This window comes from Miniopterus natalensis, chromosome 4 (assembly GCF_054644295.1).
Source record: "Miniopterus natalensis isolate mMinNat1 chromosome 4, mMinNat1.hap1, whole genome shotgun sequence".
NCBI classification, from domain to species: Eukaryota; Metazoa; Chordata; class Mammalia; order Chiroptera; family Miniopteridae; genus Miniopterus; species Miniopterus natalensis.
The window spans coordinates 96348932-96361822 of record NC_142084.1 but is presented as its reverse complement, the minus strand read 5'-3'; the positions used below and the strand labels follow the sequence as shown (position 1 = coordinate 96361822).

At 58.5% G+C, this 12891-nt stretch overlaps 1 protein-coding gene across 2 annotated transcripts; it reads right to left on the bottom strand.

Moving 5' to 3' along the window:
• Positions 1-239: 239 nt before the first annotated feature.
• Positions 240-12724, bottom strand: TMEM130 (transmembrane protein 130). 2 transcript variants are annotated; one of them, XM_087816115.1, is made up of 8 exons: positions 12640-12724; positions 7392-7697; positions 5497-5656; positions 4582-4748; positions 4265-4349; positions 2988-3190; positions 935-1047; positions 240-497 (listed from the first exon to the last, which is right to left on the bottom strand). In XM_087816115.1, exons 1-8 carry the CDS (start codon positions 12722-12724, stop codon positions 312-314), a joined length of 1305 nt encoding a protein of 434 aa, XP_087672241.1. In that variant the 3' UTR covers positions 240-311. The 2 variants fall into 2 exon arrangements, with proteins under 2 accessions (XP_087672241.1, XP_087672242.1); XM_087816116.1 differs by having other exon boundaries at positions 240-461.
• Between the last annotated feature and the right edge of the window lie 167 nt (positions 12725-12891).

The window sequence follows — 12891 nt, the reverse complement described above, 5'->3', positions numbered from 1 at the left end:
CATGGGAGGACAGGCGGGCGAGGGACAGCCAGGCGCACCTGGAGAGAGTAGGGACCACGTCAGGGGCCTCTTTGGAGGTGAGGGGTGGGGCCGACGGGGAGGGGCTTACAGCAGTGGCTGGGCTGTACAGATGGACAGATGGCCGGGGGTGTGACTGACGGGGCTGTGACAGCCGCTGGACTGTACAGATGGGTGGATGGCCAGGGTAGATGGCTCCGCACGCATGAGCCCCTCCTGCTGGGCGGCAGGCGCCATCCCGCAGACAGTGTCGAGTTGGCGGTTAGTTAGAGCCGAGCCTGGGTGGGGGGCGCTCACACTGTGTAAGTTCTGACCGACTTGTGGAGGGGCGGCAGGAGCCCATGGCTCTCACGGACAACCTCCAGGTACTCAGACGGAGTCTCCAGCAGGAAGGGCCCGCAGCACATCCGGCAGCACTTGGCCTCAGTCGGTGGCTCCGGGTTCTTGTCAGACATGGGGGAAAAGTCAAAATCAGCCACCTATGATGAACAAAACCCCACGGGTCAATCGCCCGCCCACCGGGGGCCCCATTAGGTGGCCTTACGAGCTCAGCTGCCCCGCAGCAGCATGCACAGAAATACTTTATTGGCACCATGGAGCATGTCACTGTGCCCTGGGCTTTTCTGCCCCCCGGGGCTCCCTCTTTTGGTGGCCCTCTCCCTTCCCAGCTCATGGGCACAGCTGCCAGGCAAGGGGTGAGTGTAGAAGGTGAGTCAGATGGGAAAAAGTCAGCTCAACAAATTTTGCCTGGTTTGCGGATGCCTCTTGGGCACATCTGCCCCAGCCCTGGGGCCTTGTCCTGGGCTCCAGGCCCTTGCAAGCCCTCTGGCCTGGGCCCCATACTTTCTCCACACACCTGCTCCGCCCTCACCCTCTCAGGGCCCAGAGGCCCGGCCCCACCCTCCTGCGCACCCACCTCCACCATGTCCTTCTGGTGAGCAGCGTTCCTCAGGGTCACGTACATGATAAAGGCCAGCATCATGGTGATAAGCGTGGCACAGGGGAAAGCAAAGACAGCTGGCTGGATGCCTGGGAGTGAGAAAGGGCCAAGTCACGGGCCTGGGCATTTGAGTGCCAGCTCTCAGGAGGCCACAACAGGGGAGAGAGCAGGCAAACCCCACTGGAGCTTTTCCCTCTGTACACGCAGCCCAACTAGAACTTCAAAAGGCAAAGCCAGGATTTCACAAAAAGCAAGTCGGTGTGCGTGAGGGTTTTAGGATATGTCCACAAGTGTTGATAGTAACTTTCGAGAGGTGCAGCTAAAGTCCCCACCCCGAGTGCATGCTGCATTAGGGACTTGTTCCTAGTGAACAGCACATGACGGGGGTGATAGCACATGACCTCCGCGTGTAGGCCATGAAAGACATCACAGCGTCCTCCTTGCTCTCTCTTGGGCGACTTGCACTGGGGAAGGGAAGCCACGCTGTGAGGGCACCGAAGCCACCCTGGGACCTCTGATGCAGCTTTTTGCTCTCTGGCAGCTCTGGGATCTCTCACCGATCCTGTTGCCAGGAAGCTACATGGCAGAGCAGGAAGAGCCCAGAGTCTGGAGTTAGGTGGTCGTGGGATCAAATCCCGGCTCTCACCAGGCTACCTGATGCCAATGCTGACCCCAGAGGCTGCCATGGGGGTGGGGCCAGGTGAGGTGTAAATGTGCCAGGCGCGTGGCAGGTGATTACGGGTGTGAGTTTTCTCTCCCTCTCCCCTCACCCTCCTACGTTCCCTGCATATAGGCACCAACAGACACCATGAGGATCTGTTTCCCAAGAAAAGGTGGCATTGATTACCTGGCGTGCTGTTTTATCCACAGAATTTGGGGGTACCCTGGGAACTCAGTGCCCAGGAGGTGCTGGGGGAGGCAGAGCCCAAGCCCCCTGAGGTGCCCGCAGGTCAGAGTCTGCCTGGCCCACAAGGTCAGCCAGGGCCTGGAGTGGAATGCAGCATCTCCTCAAGGGCTCAGAGGGACTGGTGAGACTGGAGGGGACAGGGCCACCCCTGGGGACAGGGCCGCTGGGAGGGCTTCCTTTTGTACTATACAGGGGGGACCCGGCTGGGTGTCTGAAAGGCCATCCCTGAGGGATCTGGGCTCCAACTTTCTCCTCTACATAAGCAAGCACTTTTCGGGGGTCACAGAAGAGTCCCCTTGGAAATGAAGGGGAGAACCTAACGCCGTCATTGCTGCTCCTGTGGATGGGCCTGACAATAGCTTGGAGAAGAGTATTTCAGGGGCACAGGCTGGACATCCCTGTGAATGAGAGGGGCCACACTGTGCACTTTCTGAGCAGCTCACACCCCCCGGGACCCGCAACAGCCCTGAGAGTCCCACAGTCACTGCTGGGGATGCGGGTCTTAGTGGTGGTGACAGAGCTGTGACAGGGGTCATGTGCTGAGGTGGGAGAGATGGGGGCGAACGGGCGCACTGCGATCACGGTGGCTCGTTCCGTGTGGGAGTGTTTGTGTGGGGACGTGTGGGGCATTGGTAACACGGCAGGGACACTGATGGTGCCGGTGGTGGCAGCGGGGGCGCTGAGATGCTGAGGTGGCGCGGGAGTGGCCGCGCTGGCCCAGGTGGCGCGGGGCCGCCAGGCGGGCTGTTAGTGGCAGTGCCGACGGGCGTGGCAGTCCCAGAGCTGTCTGCTGGATCTGGACGCTGCAGGCGATGCCGGGGGTGTGTTCGGTGGCCGGGTGGGCTGGCGGTGGCTGACTGGCTGTCGTTACTGCTAGCGGCGGTGCCAAGGGCGCGCTGGTAGGACGGGTGGTGCTAGAGCTGGCTGTCGGGGGCACCGGTACAGTGTGGTGGGGGAGGGGTGCGGGCAGTCGGTCAGTGGTATTGGTTGGGGTCAGGAGGGTTATTGACGATTCTAGTGTTGGAGGGGTTGGTTGTTGATGGATGGGCAGGGTGGCCTGGTGGCAGGGTTGGCAGGTTTGCCATCTGTGTGGCTCTGAGCAGAAGGGGACGCGTCACTTACTGGAGGGCCACACCTGGACCCTGTGGTACTGATGCGTCTTGCTGATGACATTCTCGGCCCGGATGCTGAAGCAGTAGTCCCCAGGGTCCCTGAAGATGTGGGTCAGGTTGTAAGCAGTGCCGGCCACGGATACCGGGTGACACTCGCCTTCCTCCAGCGGGAGGCACTCGGGCTTGAGGCGCCAGCACACGGTCAGAGGGGGGCTGCAGGGAAACGTGGGCAGTTTTTCAGAAATGGCTCAGCCGACAATGTGAACACAGACCAAGTCCAAGGAAGGCCAGGTGGCTGTGAACTTTGTGTCCTTCCCAGGCAGAACACCCAGCTGTCCTGGCCTCCCCTTCACACCTTCCAGACGGGAACAGATCAGTAGATAGAGATGGCCCGGGGCCCCGAGGGGATTCCAGCCAGTGAGGCAAACAGAGCCCAGCCGGAGGGCTGGGCGAGGCAGGGCGAGCCCCAGTGACACAGGCGGGGCGCTGTGCGAGCCTCCTGGAGGAGGTGGCACTTGAGGGGGACCTGAGAGGTGAGTCGGCTTGTGATGGGTCTGAGGGGACGGGTGCATTTCGAGTGACCTGCCTGCTAGCACAGCCCAGAAGCTGGGAAGCGCAGGTCCATCTAAGGACGCCCGGTGGGAGGTCCCCTCACGCAGCCCCGGGCTCAGGCAGAGCACCCGCAGCCAGGCTTCCCACCGCCTCCCAGCGGGACGCTCCTGCCTCCGCGGCCCCCTGAAAGCTTTAGGGGGCCCCCAGCCCCCGGCATGTCTTTCTCCTCCCTTAGCCACGCTGCTTATTCCCTGTGGACTAAGCCGTGTCCCTGTGGAGGGGATGGTCTTCCCCACGAGAGCCCCTGGAGGGCTGGGCCCGGCTGCTGAGCGCTGCAGCTCCGTCCACCCGTGTGGGGCAAGCACGCCCGGCCTCTCCACGTCTTGTCACTACAAACCCAGCTTAATGCCATTCTTGCCAAGAGCTGGGCCACGTCCTACCTAAGATGGCTTGCTTTCCGAGTCACGTGTGGAGGGCCTTCCACAGAAGGAGTCCCTCGCCTTCCTTTGCCTTGACGCCCACACTGCAGACAGCCCCGAAAGGCAGTGCTCCCTCCCCTGAGCCCTGAGAATGGAGCTGTGCCCACAGCTCTCCCATGGCACAGTCAAGGGGCTGGGTGGCATCATCCTCCCAAGAGCCCCAGATGTAGGCCACCTCAGGGAATGGAGCAGGCTCGGGGTCATCTGCGGGGAGAGTGGGCACAGTCACATACCACACACTCTGGGGTTCACTCACCTCCCCAGGAAGTTCAAGGTCACTGTCATCTTTTGGAAAGTCTGAATTTGGGTGGGCCCCAAGATTTGGATTCCTCGAAGGATTTCTGGAAGACAGAGGACCCCGTTAAGCCCGGTGGCTAAGGACAGATGTCTCAGGGCTCCCAGAGCCCAGGGCTGTGCGACCGCCTCTCGCCAAAGCCAGGGAGAGACGGGTTTCGGTGCTTCCTCCCTGGGTGGTAGACTGAGGCACAGCCCACTGTGCCTCGTGCCCTTGACCAGAGGCTAATGCAGCCGGGGGACAGAAGCACTCAGCCTCGCCCACCCCCAGGGACTCACCCTGCAGCTTCAGCGAGGCAGAGAAGTCCCCCGTCTTCTGAGCGACGCCCTTCCCAGCGTCCAGCGCTGTCTGTTCCCACTCCGCCACCACTTTCAGCTTTGCGGTGAAGGTCCCAATGATCGAATAATTGTAATAGACCATAGAGTCTTCAGTCACCATCTGGGTGCTGGAAGGTGACAGCGAGGAGACAGATGACAGAGTGACTCACGTGACTTCTTAGAGTCCAGGGTGGCTGTACAGTGACACGCCCCGGCTACCACTGCCCCGTGAGCAAGCCTGTCATCACAGCAGCAGCCTCCAAACGGTGCAAGAGGCTCCTTAGGCTTGCCGAGAGGCCGTGGGAGCCTCGGCGCCCGCACGCCCACTTTCCAAGGTCATCAGAGCTTGAAGACCCTTCACATGCACCATCCTCACCCCCAGGGGGCTTACAGGCTCACATGCGGGGCTGTCAGCCAGGGCCTTGTGGGGACTCAAGTGGGTGAGGGGTATCCACTGAGCTCCACCCCTGCTTGAACTTGGGGTGCCTGTGGGCTGCCTGGGCCCAGCCTCTGACGCCACTTCCCAACCTGCCTCCTGCAGCCTGGCTTGTTTGGAGAGGAGGAGTACAGAGAAATGAAGCCGGAACAGGTCCCTCCCAAGTCAATGGAGAGAAATCCTCCCTGCCTTGACCTTCTGTGTTGCGCACCAATGACCTCCTCTATTAGGGTGCAGGCACCTCGAAGGCAGATCCCATGACACTCACCACTGCTCCCCACCCACCCCAAGCTCAACACAGAGTAGGAAGGTGCTCAGGAATGTTTGGAGCAAGAGAGAGTGAGGGGGTGAAGGCGGGACAGTTCAGAGCACCCTGCATGGGACAACAGGGCCACCACCATGGGCAAGGCTTTGGGGCATCGAAGGGAGTCAGCGCATACCCGTCTCCGAAGTCCCAGCTGTAGAGAAACGAGGCAGCCTTGAAGAAGTTGCTTGGGTCATGAAGGAGGAAGGAAGCTTTAAGGACGGTCTTGGTGAGATAGGAGCTGGGCCAGGGCAGGGATGTGTTCTGGGTGACAACCAGGTTCCCCACGATGGCATCTGGGAGAGAGAGACCAAGGGAGGGTGAGCCCACTGAGGTGTGGGGAGGGCGGAGCCAGGAGCGACCTCACTGTCTGCAGGCGGAGCAGCCTCTCCCCTACCTGACCTTCTGGCTGTCAGAGCTGCCGGTGGCGAGGGGGGACCCTGCAGGCCACTGTACACAGAGGCGCGTGTCCCCCAAGTCATCGCACCCACAGTGTAGACACTGTTGGAGACCCACAGCGGGTATGACAGGCGTAGCTTTGCGCCTGCGCCCCTGCCACCAGGACCCTGAACTTTCTGGCACAAAAGATGCCCAGAATCAGAAGGACACGCACAGGCTTTGAAAGTAACTTCTGGGGAGTATTTCAAAGCATTAGGTGAGCCTAAAAAATGAGCAGTTCCACCGGTCACATCTCCACGCCCAGCGTGCTGGGCTGGGGGAGGACCTGCGTTCTGTGTCCTCAAAGAAAATGGAAGAGCTGATTTTTTTTCGGCACAAAAGCAGAGGGCAAGGTGCCCTCAGTCACGCTCATTCCGAAAACTCTGCAAAGTAGAACGGAAGGGAAAGAAGCTTCGCGTCACTGACACAGCCACTGCGGGCCACTGCGAAGAATCGCAAAGCACTGGTGAGTGCGTGTGCACGCGTGCGCTAAACGCAGGTGACGGACCTGGTTATAAAATTCTCTCTTGCTTTTTAGAATGTTACAAGCATGAGTGACCTCCCAGGACATTACTAACTCGTGTAAAGGCCGTTAGTATTCATTAGACAAACGGGCCGGTACCCCCAGCGCCCCCCTGTGGCCGCCCGCTTAGCTTGCTGCTGTTTTTCCTGCTGCTGTTTTTCCTGCTGCTGTAAATGCCACTTCGGCCAACACCTTTGCCCGTAAAGCATCGCCCAAATGCAGGTTTATTTCCTGAAGGTAAATTCTATTTTTTTTTTATAAGAGAACATTTATTTGGTAAAATTACAGAGGTGGAAGAAGTAATTTCTAGAAGAAATAGGCTTAGGAAACAAGTTATAGAGGCAAAGGAAGGGCCAGCCCTAGGAGCTTGGGACTGAGGAAACTAAAGGTAACATGCCTGGGGTAGGGGGTAGGAAGGGGAGGGGAGGGAAAGGGAAAGGCGCGGGCATGCTCCCGGGAGGGAGAGCCTCTTTTTCCCCCAATCATATTGATTTTTGTTTGTTTGTTTTTAGTATGTTTTTATTGATTCAGAGAGAGGAAGGGAGAGGGAGAGAGAGAGAGAAACATCAATGATGAGAGTCATCGATCAGCGGCCTCCTGCACGCCCCCTGCTGGGCATCGAGCCCGCAACCCGGGCATGTGCCCTGACCCGGAATCGAACCGCGATCTCCTGGATCCCAGGTCGACGCTCAACCACTGAGCCACAGCAGCAGGACCAAAGATAAATTATTTAAGTAATTGTGAACTCCAAGACAGCAGGGACTTCTTGGAAGGAGGGAAGGGGTGGGGGAGAAAGAGGGAATGAAAATGGACTGAAGAGTAAAATAATTGATACATATCAATCAGCTGCTCTCCAAGGCGTGGTATTAATTTATACCCCCAGGAGCACTGCCCATTTCAGCACAGCCCTGCCAGCAGTGGGTGTTACCGTTTTCTGATCCTTTGTCAACTCAACTGACAACAGACAAGGCACCGAGGGCCTGCTCTGCATTTCTGTGAATACCAGCCAGGCCAGATGGTCTCTGCACCCAGGCTCTGAAGGCACATTACCGAGCAGGAAAGGCCCTCACCTGTGACCGGGAGGACAAGCAAGCTCCTGGCCACCGGCTGGCACATCCAGCAGTCGGCGGCGGTGACCCACACGGAGACGGGGAAGTCCCCGGGCATGTTTCCCACGGCGCGGATGGTCGAGCTGAAAGCCCCATCAGTCTTCCCCGTGAGCAGCAGCGGGCTGTGGATCCAGTGGAAGCGGTAGGAGTGGGAGCTGGCGGGCAGGGCCAGGCTGCCGTTGTCACTGGCCTCCAGGCTGGCTGTGATGGTCACCTCTGCCCCCGTGGTGGCCGGGCTATCAGTGATGAGCTGAAGTTCATACAGGCCTAGGAGCCGAGAAACAGAAACTACGTTTCAGGAGGGGACATGGCAAGGAACCCCACTGCCGCCCTCTGGGCTGGCTTCTATTATTCCATGTGACAGGTGGAGAAACTGAGGCCCAGCAGTTCAAGTGACTTGCCCGAGAGCCATGTAGCTAGTTCGCTGTCAAGCTGGGATTGAAACCCGGGGCGGACACACTCCAAATCACATGGTTTCTGGTGTCCCTAGTTTCTATCACAGAGCACGCGCACGGCGTGGGGGACCGTCTGGAGTGACACCCCGGCTGTGAGGGACGGCTGCCCGCGCACGGGAAGAACTGCAGCCGCGGCTGCTGAGAACCGCTCACCGTGCCCACTGCATGTCAAACAAAAGTCCAAGTTTCTGTTGTTGTTACCCCTGGTCCAAGGATATTCTTCCATTGGTTTTTAGAGAGAGTGGAAAAGAGGGGGGGGGGGGGAAAGAGAGAGAGAGAGAAACACCAACGTGAGAGAGACACATCAATTGGTTGCCTTCCACACTCACCTTGACTGGGACCAGGGATCGAACCTGCAACCGAGGTACATGCCCTTGACCGGGAATTGAACCTCAGACCCTTCAGCCCGATGCTCTAACCATTGAGCCAAACCAGCCAGGGCGCGATGGAGGCCTTTTAAATAACAATCCTCTCCCAGCCACCACATTGAAGGTAAGACTAACTGTAACCTGAAAATAAAGTCTAAAGTAAGAAATTAAAATAGTTTATTAAAAATGAAAACAGCCCAGCCAGGCCTGGCTCTGTGGTTGAGCACCGACCTAAGATCCAGGAGATCCCGGTTCAATTCCCGGTCGGGGCACATGCCCGGGTTGTGGGCTCGATCCCCAGTCGGGGGCGTGCAGGAGGCAGCCGATCAATGACTCTCTCATCATTGATGTTTCTCTCTCTCTCCCTCTCCCTTCCTCTCTCTGAGATCAATAAAGATTTTTTTTTTTAAAAAAAAAGAATCGGTAACCACCACTGTTACCATATTTGAGCATTTCCTATTATTTTTAAATCATGCTCTTACTCTGAGAGTAGAGAGTCTATTGTCTTTTCAATTCTGAATCATAGGCATTTCCTGTCATAATTCTCCCACTGCTTTGACAGCTGCACAATAGCTTACTGTATAAACAAGGTAAGATGTTTAAAATGAGCTTGCTGCTATCATCAAGGTGATGCATATGCACAAAGGATATTAGAATGTCCAACTATCCTCCCTCCCAAAGACAACCAACCGCTGCTGGCTTATTGCTGTCCTCGTGTCTTTTTCACGCAGAGAAGTGTTTCATTTAGTCATGATCACACTCTGCACACAATTTTGAATTATTTTATTTTCACAGCACAACATATCAAAAGTGTGTCCATGGTCACACTGATGTGAGTCTCCACATGTACACGATAATTCCTCAAGCAGGTAGCACTCGTCGAGAACACTGCCGCCGCTTGGTGGCTCTCCTGTAATGTGTTTCCTCCGCAGGCGAGGTCTCCGGAGGGCCTGAGGTTGAGTGTGCAGCCTGCTGCAGGGGCGCCTGGGCAGGAGGCGGCAGAGGAGTTGGGGAGCGGCTGCCGGCTCATTTCACTCTCTCCCGCCCACCTCCCCGGCCACAGGCACCGTCTCCCGCGGCTTCGAGGGCCTCCTGAATGCTGATGGAGCCCAGCAACACAGACCCACTCTCTGGGCTCCAGGCCGGAACGGAAAAATTAATCCAAGTTGAGTAGTCAAATTTAACTAACACTAAAAATTCCACTCCTCAGTTGCACTAGCTGCATTGCAAGTGTTGAATAGCCGCAAGTGGGTATTAGCTCCTCTTTGGGACAGCATAGATCAGGAACATTTCCTTCATACCCAAACTTCTGTTGGACGGCTCTGTCCTAGACCTTCTGAACGTCTCCCCTCCTCAAACCTGCCATCCCCTTCACCTAGCACTCTGTTGAGGTCAGGGGATCCAGCTGTCCCGAGAACCCATCCCCAGGCCACTGCTACTCTAACTCCTCACTGCTTGCCTCCTCTCCATCACTATGGCATCGCTGAGGGCCAGCATTCAGCCCTGCCTGGATTACTGCCACATGCCATCCTTGATCTTTGGCCTCCAGCCCTGCCCACAACAAGCTTCCTGCACAGGTCATCTGATCACTGGCCAGTCTCAGGGTGAAGGACAGAGTCATGTCCGTAGCCGGCCACTTTAACTCTTGCAGTTCCCTGCAACATGCTGACCTTCCTAGCCTCAGGGCCTTTGCACATGCTGTCCCCATGGCCCTTCCCCACTTATTTGTTGGATATGCTCTTTTCTGGGAGGCCTACCCTGAATCCCTCACCTCCCTGTGCTCTCAGCAGCCTGAGCACACAGATGTCACAACCCCATGTTTTCTCATCTCCCCATTGCACTGTAAGCGGCGTTAGGGCAGGGATCATCCCCGTCTCCCCTGTGCCTAGCAAAGTGCTTAGCACACAGTAGGTGTTCAACACTGCTGCTGCCGAGTGGCACCTGGAGAGAAGGGTGTGGCAAAGGGACCAGCCCACCTGGCATTGCCCAATACCACTGTTCACCCAGGTGGTACTGACTGAGCCCTGTCCTTGGGTCTCACCCCCCACAGGTGTTAGGGGAACCCAGAAGTACAGATGTGCCTCCTACCCTCAGGGAGCTCATGAGAGACCTGTGGGACTCAACAAAACTGGGAGGCGAGCGAGTGTGTCCTCAACTGTCCCCATTTGCCTTGAGGCAATGCTTTCCCCTGGCCCCATGTCCCAAGGAGGGATTTCCAGGTGCTGTGGCAGAAGCTTCCCCAAGAAGATAAGGTGTGTGTTTTACATGAGGGGACTGAGTCCTGTGAGCCCTCCGGGATCATGCCACTGCCTGTGGCCACGAGCGGATCAGCACCACCGGGCTGAGTTCTGTTCTCTCTCCCTCTGGCTGGGGGGCAGCATCCGGCCAGGCTGGGCAGAAAGAGGTGCTTGGATAAGAGGCCACCCCCCGCCCCCCTGCCCCAGGCAAGGAGCGTTGGGCCAGAGCAGGCTGGCAGGTGGCAGGGACACTCGGTGGCTGCATGTTAATGGCCATCCAGCATCTGCAGAGACGGGCGCCCGTCAAGGCGCGTGCAGCACCGAGCAGATCGGTTGCCAGGGGGATGGAATCGGAGGGCCGCAGGCTCAGCTGGGAGGAGGGAGGAGGAGTGGGGCTGTGGCTACAGCAGACTTTGCGCAGACGCTGGCGCAGCTCCCGGGAGACCCCTACCTGTCCTGACACAAGAAGCCTCCACGGGCACTTTTTCTTAAGCATTTTTTTTTAAAGCAGATGTTTCACAGTTCCTGGGCGATGCTGTCGCTCTTCTTCAGGGCTCTGGGAGTGTCCAGGACATTCAGGTGGAAATGGACTGTGAAGGCTTTGCACCATGTGGCTGAAGAAACCAAGCTCAGGTCCTGTTACCCTACCCATCGGCAAAATCCACGTTTCCAAGGTGGAGAGTCCAAGTGACAGAGCCCTCAAGGCATGGCTCAGAGGGACGCCACAGGTACCCCGAGAGACCCTGAGCAGAAAGAGCCAAAGCAGAAAGCGAGCTGACAACTGCCACAAAGCTTGACCCAGGGAGGCAACACCCACGGGCGAGCCCCAGGGCTTCCACTTGGAGCACACACATTGTCTCTCACAGCACAGCGTTGGGGCCCTGAACATTCTAGAAAATGGCAACATCAGCCTTTCCACGCTGCACATGCAGACACAGTCCAGGGTACTCTGAAGTCCGGGTAACACATCCTGGAATTAATGGTGCAGGGCACAGACTTCTGACTTCAACCCCTGGTGCGGGGCTGGCCCAGATCCCAGGAAGGGTGGAAAGGGCGCCCAAGCCTCTGTTTTTCCCTGTGGGTTTCCCCCAACCCTGTGCCCGGCTATTTTGACCATATCATGGGTGCAGTAGGCCAGGCTGGGAACCACACATGACTTCCAAAGAATTATTATTTTTTTTTTGGTAATTTAGGCCACATCAATCACTTCTGGACAAGTAAGCCTAATGGACAAGAGATCCCATTTCTATGAATCCCTAGGGGGAGGCAGGTGATCCTGAACAAGCACAGTTCCCACAAAATTCTCTTATTTCACCCCTGAGATACAAGTTCTAATTTTACCTGGTGGCATTTATTGCACAGAATTGCCTTCCTCTCTCTCTCCCCTATTCTTTGAAGATGGGGGGGGGGGCGGGGGAATGAAATTGTTGGATAATATTTAACACCCCACCCCATAGCTGCCCGTGCCTCTACTGTTCCGCAACACCTCTCCGATCTGGGTCCTTTTTTGTCGCCAAAACGAGGCAGAAAATGTGGTGCTGGCTTCCCAGCGGTGGGGCGGTGGGGATGGCAGAAGCGCGGCCAGGAACACAGGGTGGGGCCGGGGAACCTGCTCGGGGTCCAGGCTGGAAACATTCCCAGAGCGCCAACGGCAGACTGGCCTCCTGGGCTTTAAAATCTCTCCCCCTCCCCCCAGCCCACACTACCAGCCGGGAAGGCTCTGCAGACAAGGCGACGTTTCAGAGCAGAACCATGCCCGGGGCGCGCCCTGGGGGGCTGCGAGGTCACGGCCGACCCCCACGGACCCGGCCTCCCCGCGCGGTCACCCGCACCCCTATGGGCTGTGAGATCCCCGAGCATCCGGATGGGTTCCGGGGGCACCGCGCGCGGTTCCCAGGGCAGCGCCGGGCGCATCTAGAGGTGGCCGCAGAAACCGGGGGGCGCAGGGAGCCCCCTCAAGCGGCGAGGCGACTTCTGGGGAGGGCGGTGAAAGGAGAGAGAGGAGCGGGCTTCGCGGCGCCCGGCCGGCGCTGTCCCCTGCGAAACGCGGCGCGGGGACGCGGGGAAGGAGGGAGACGCGCGCAGGGCGCACGGCAGCAGCCCCGCAGCCCGGGCCCCCGAGGCCGCGGCCGCCCCCGCGGCGCCTTACCTGCGGCCCGCACGGCTGGGGCCGAGGGCAGGAGGCAGGCGAGCCAGAGGACCTGGCTGACGAGCGGCCGCAGGGCCGGGGCCATGGCGGCTCCGGGAGCAGCAGGAGCCGGGCAGGACGAGGCTCCACTCGGCGGCGGCGGCCTGTCCCCGGGGCGCGCGGCGCGGGCGGTGCGGGGAGGTGCGGACGCGCGGCGCCGGCTCGTCCTCGCTTGGGGACGCTGTGTCTCCGCGCGCCCCAGCCTCCCCAGCC

Coding starts and splice junctions, on each gene's coding strand:
- TMEM130 (XM_087816115.1), bottom strand. CDS start 12,724: ATGGCCCCGGCCCTGCGGCCGCTCGTCAGCCAGGTCCTCTGGCTCGCC. Junction 4,749..5,496: donor AGCTGGGACTTCGGAGACGG/GTATGCGCTGAC, acceptor GTCACCTTCCAG/CACCCAGATGGTGACTGAAG. Junction 3,191..4,264: donor ACCTTGAACTTCCTGGGGAG/GTGAGTGAACCC, acceptor GTTTCCCTGCAG/CCCCCCTCTGACCGTGTGCT.